This window comes from Aulonocara sp. 'chitande type north' Nkhata Bay, linkage group LG12 (genome assembly GCF_057382095.1).
Source record: "Aulonocara sp. 'chitande type north' Nkhata Bay isolate Kocher_YH1m ecotype deep benthic linkage group LG12, A_spYH_male_GT1.1, whole genome shotgun sequence".
Classification (NCBI taxonomy): Eukaryota; Metazoa; Chordata; class Actinopteri; order Cichliformes; family Cichlidae; genus Aulonocara; species Aulonocara sp. 'chitande type north' Nkhata Bay.
The window spans coordinates 2,593,857-2,598,424 of NC_141355.1; the positions used below are offsets into that span (position 1 = coordinate 2,593,857).

At 40.8% G+C, this 4,568-nt stretch overlaps 1 protein-coding gene across 1 annotated transcript; it reads left to right on the forward strand.

The window, feature by feature from the left end:
* The first annotated feature begins 1,450 nt into the window (after nucleotides 1-1,450).
* On the forward strand, nucleotides 1,451-3,930 carry rpl35 (ribosomal protein L35). Its single transcript, XM_086313185.1, has 4 exons — nucleotides 1,451-1,605; nucleotides 2,064-2,200; nucleotides 3,035-3,116; nucleotides 3,742-3,930. The coding sequence occupies exons 1-4, from the start codon at nucleotides 1,603-1,605 to the stop codon at nucleotides 3,889-3,891; spliced, it is 372 nt and encodes a 123-aa protein (XP_086169311.1). The 5' UTR covers nucleotides 1,451-1,602; the 3' UTR covers nucleotides 3,892-3,930.
* Nucleotides 3,931-4,568: the final 638 nt, after the last annotated feature.

Genomic DNA, 4,568 nt, shown 5'->3' on the forward strand with positions numbered 1-4,568 from the left:
TTTCTGCCTTTTGTTTTTAATGACTCAGTGATGTTTCTATGACTGTTTTATTCTGTGACACTGGTACAGAGTAGCTCAAAGTCATTCAGAAAGACGTGTTTGTTGTGCGTTGGTCTGGTTATTCACATCGGCTTTTCAACAGCTGTGAATGTCCACTTTATTTAGATCATAAAACACTCTTAATTATGTGTTGCAAACTGTGGCCACCAAGATATCACCCATTGGTTTATTATTATTATTATGAGGCCTCACCATTTTTTTTATAGACACATGAACACTAAACAAGTAAAACGATAATGAAATACAAAAACTTTCCTTACCAAAACTGAAGAAAAAGCTGATCTGTACCAGACCAGATAAAATCCAACAGATAATCCATTAAAATATCTCCAGTTCTGTGATCCTTGTAGTTCAGTTGGTAGAGTGCCACCAGCTACAGTTGTTAGCATGCTGCTAACTGTTATATCTGTATTCCAATAACCAGAAAACGAAAACTATGTGTTATGGGGGTGTTAATCCAAAGGCTTTCCAGTGCTGTAAAACTGGCATTTTAAAATGGGACACTTCATGGTCTGACTTCCTTTTAGCGGCAGCAGAAGTGGACCCTAGAGGAACTGCAGTGATGGTTTGAACTTATAAAGCTTCAGTGTTTTTTCTGCTTGTTTGTTACCCCTTTAAGGAAAATGGAAATTGGAAAAGAAAAATGCAAACCCACACAGATTAGAAGTGTGTGTCCACAATTTATAAACTAAGGTGGATTCACAGTGCCTAGTTTTGGTCATCTAAAATTATTCAGACCCCATTCAGATTGACACCCCCATTGACCCCAATCTTTCTCCCTTTTTTGCCGTATTTTTCAAATAACCTATATTTGACTACAGTGTAATAAAACTGGAAATTCTGTTTTTGGCGTGACACACCACTATTTTAGTGGCCCCCATTTGGCCAGCCTTATGAAAAAGGTCTGGAGGTGCCCCTGATGACCATGCAGGTAATGGTTTTGGAGTTATAACGGGGAAGGCTGATATGTTTTGGTCGATGTGTCAGGGTTTTTTTCCTAGCAGTAAACAAGAAAGATAAACGTAAAGGTAAATTACAGGATCACGTAGTCTAGAGCCGTCTGTGTGAAGTAGTTTGGCTGTTTAGTTGGGTTTGAAAAACAGCACCTGCCTACATTTGTTTCAAATTCTGCACATTTGGTTAGAAAATCAACGTTACCTGATTTTTCCCCACACTTCTGACACTACTGTGGCAATATAACTCTGATATGCAAAGATTTTGCACACGTCCCATGTCCTGAGATCAGGAAATGACAATAATACAGTTGTACTTTTTTTGTTTAGCGGCTTCATTTGGTCTGTGATTATATCAAAGTTATATAAAAGTGTCTCTTTTCATTTGTTTGTACCCGTTTTTCTTCCGGGGGGTGTTCCACTGGAAGCGATCGTACTGCGTGGGTGGGTGTGTTGTTCAGTCCTCCGCGCCACGGTGGCGCTGTTTGCACGGTGAGAAACTGAAATGACGAAGAAAAAAATCTCCGGAAACTGCTTTTTGTGAGCACGCGGTGCGTCCGGCCTTTCCGACGGAGCAGCGAAAAGGAACATGGTGGGGGACTCTCACTCTTCGACTAACTGCCAATTTTTGGTCTTTAAGAGCCGCAGAAACCCGTCTGTTTCGTGCTATATGCGTTCATAAACTTCTTGGGTACTTGTTAGTGCGTATGTTGACAGGCAGGCTGCTACCAGAATAGAATAAAATGATTTATTACGGAGCGCTCGTACCGACCAGCGCCGCTCAGCTGAGTTGCTAACCTGAAGCTAGTGGAAAAAATAGCGACAAGTATCTACTGCTGCTGGGTAGTTGAACCGAAGCATTTGGTACAAATAACGTGTCCTTGTTAATACTGGTAGCAAGTAGCTTGAATATTTCCCCTAAGTAATGCGAATGTGTAACGTACGGATGATAATGTTAGATAGTGTTGCGTTGTGCGTGTTAGCCGAACCGATGGCGTGTTAATGCCCATGCTCTCCTTACAACGTGTTTGCTTGTTTTCTGTCATTCAGGCCAAAATCAAGGCAAGAGATCTGCGGGGCAAGAAGAAGGAGGAGCTGCTGAAGCAGCTCGACGACCTAAAAAATGAGTTGTCCCAGCTGCGAGTGGCCAAGGTTACTGGTGGAGCTGCTTCCAAACTCTCCAAGATGTGAGTACTGAACATAAATCCTACTGAACCAAACCAACCCAGATGATCCTTAACCGGTCAGATAGATACTTGTAGTCAGGGATGCATGGGATGTCATTCACTTAGCATCTGATAGCACTTGAGTAAATACTTTCCCAACCACAGTTGTAATGAGAAATGTTTAGTTTTGCTGTTGTTTCGCTGGGTTAATCTAGCTAATAGGTTTGGATTCCATGGCTCACTGCTGTCACTTGAAGAAGTACAGAATAAGTATTGACCATAAAGTCAGCAAGTTCAGAGTTGGCACACACTATGAAAGAGTTGTCCTGGGGATACATTTCTTTGCTATAGGTAACCCCATCTAAAGAGAAACTTGCATGTAGTTTAACAGAAGTTTACATGGATGTTGAGTCATTTGAGTAACATGTGACTGCTCAGACTTCTAGCTCTGGCTGATTTGTTGGCCGTGTCCCTTTTAATGTGTTTAGGAAGCAATATTCTATTAAAATGTGTAATTGAAATACCTGAGAGCGAATATGAACAATGACTTAAAAGCTAAGAAGAGCAAATGAAGAAACAATATAACCAAAAATGATTGTTTAAAGACCCACGGATTTGTCTTTAAGTCTTCATTTTTGCCTTAACATTGACTTTGGTCCAGTATTTTAAAAGCGTGTTTGTATATTGATGTGTGGTTCACTCTGTTTTTGTTGCCTGACCTGAAATACATGCACAACAAGACATTTGTTAGAATCATTGCAGTGTTTTTAAGTACATTAAAACAGCTAATGTGCTCTTGTCTTGGACACTTTCCTAAGTGGTTGCACGGCTGACTTTGCTGTTTATTCTTCACAGCCGTGTTGTTCGCAAGTCCATCGCCAGAGTCCTGACTGTAATCAACCAGACACAGAAGGAGAATCTGAGGAAGTTCTACAAGGTGAGCCCCTCCAGCTGTTCCCATGTTAAAACACACACATCTGCCTGCTTCAAACTCCTTCGGTTCTTGCTGATGCATCGCAGCTGATTACCAAAATTACTTGTGACTGTATTTGATATTAAGAAGTAAGAATTCTAAATAAGGCACGGCTGTGATTAGCCTGCTCTTCGTACCAGTAAGAATTACAAGTTAATTAAATGTTTTTGTTACTTCAATTTGATAAAATAAAGTTTGTTTCCACCAACATCAATTAAATTCATAACAGCCAATCGGTTGTTTGACTAAAACAAGTAATCACTGTTATTAACAACAAGATTACCAAGATTACATAAGCACAGGGTATAAAAGCTGTGATGCTCTGACATGAGCCAGAATAACATTTAGAAACTTCTCCTGTGTCACTCTTTGTTCAGTTACATGTTGTAAGGTTTTAGTCAGTGTAATCACAGTGTGATGCTCTGATGCATTAATGCATCCGGATGCAGCCATGCTGAGTTCTTGTGTTTGCAGTGAACCCTCACGCAAAACATTTTGCTCTCTAAAACATGACACATCCGTGCTTGCAGATGGATTTTTATTGTGATTTATGCTTTTTAGCTTGACTGAAACATAACCGTTTTTGCAGGGCAAGAAGTACAAGCCCCTGGATCTGAGACCCAAGAAGACCAGAGCTCTGCGCCGCCGGCTCAACAAGCACGAAGAGAGCCTGCGCACCAAGAAACAGCAGAAGAAAGACCTCCTCTACTCGGTCCGCAAATATGCCGTCAAAGCTTAGAGGCATTTTCTAGTAACAAAATAAAATCTTTGGAACGTACTGTTTGTGTTGTTTCTCCATAAACACTTAAATACATACATGAACCAGACCATGTTTCTATGTCATAGTAACGTTGCTCTTTAGTGTCTCTGTTACAGTCAGAGGGATCGTATTTTGTCTGGAGCCTCTTAAAAAAAATAAAAGTAGGCTCTGCTCCTCATTTGAACACAGTCTCTGCTGTGCAGCTATAGTCACTTTTTTCTGATCTATCCTAACTATACAGGATTTCTAAGGACTTGCATTGTGGGCTTGTTTAAATGGGGGAAAAATCTCACTTTTGAACCCAATGGGGTTTTTTTGGGTGGGTGCCTTCAAAAAGGAGAGGCCTGAAGTTAATTTCAGCAGCAATTCAAAGGGACATTCTGTGTTTATCAATCTAATGACCTGTGTATAGCCAAAAACACCACTAGAGGGCAGCACAGTCAGGGCAGTAACATCCCAAATACTGAATGACTCGTGCTGTGAATTTGTGAAGTCTTTATTTCAAAGGCACTGTGGCAACTACGAACAACTTAGTCGTAGCATCTGCTTAATATCAGATCTGTCATGTCTACCAACAGCAGCTCAGTGATGGTGCTGGGTTAACTGGCACAACGCTGGAAGTCTCACTGCAGCCAATAACATGTTTTTCACAACAG

Excerpts from the sequence above, each read along its gene's own strand:
- rpl35 (XM_086313185.1), top strand. Across the intron at positions 2,201-3,034 it reads GCTTCCAAACTCTCCAAGAT|CCGTGTTGTTCGCAAGTCCA; the intron begins GTGAGTACTGAA and ends TATTCTTCACAG. Across the intron at positions 3,117-3,741 it reads ATCTGAGGAAGTTCTACAAG|GGCAAGAAGTACAAGCCCCT; the intron begins GTGAGCCCCTCC and ends CCGTTTTTGCAG.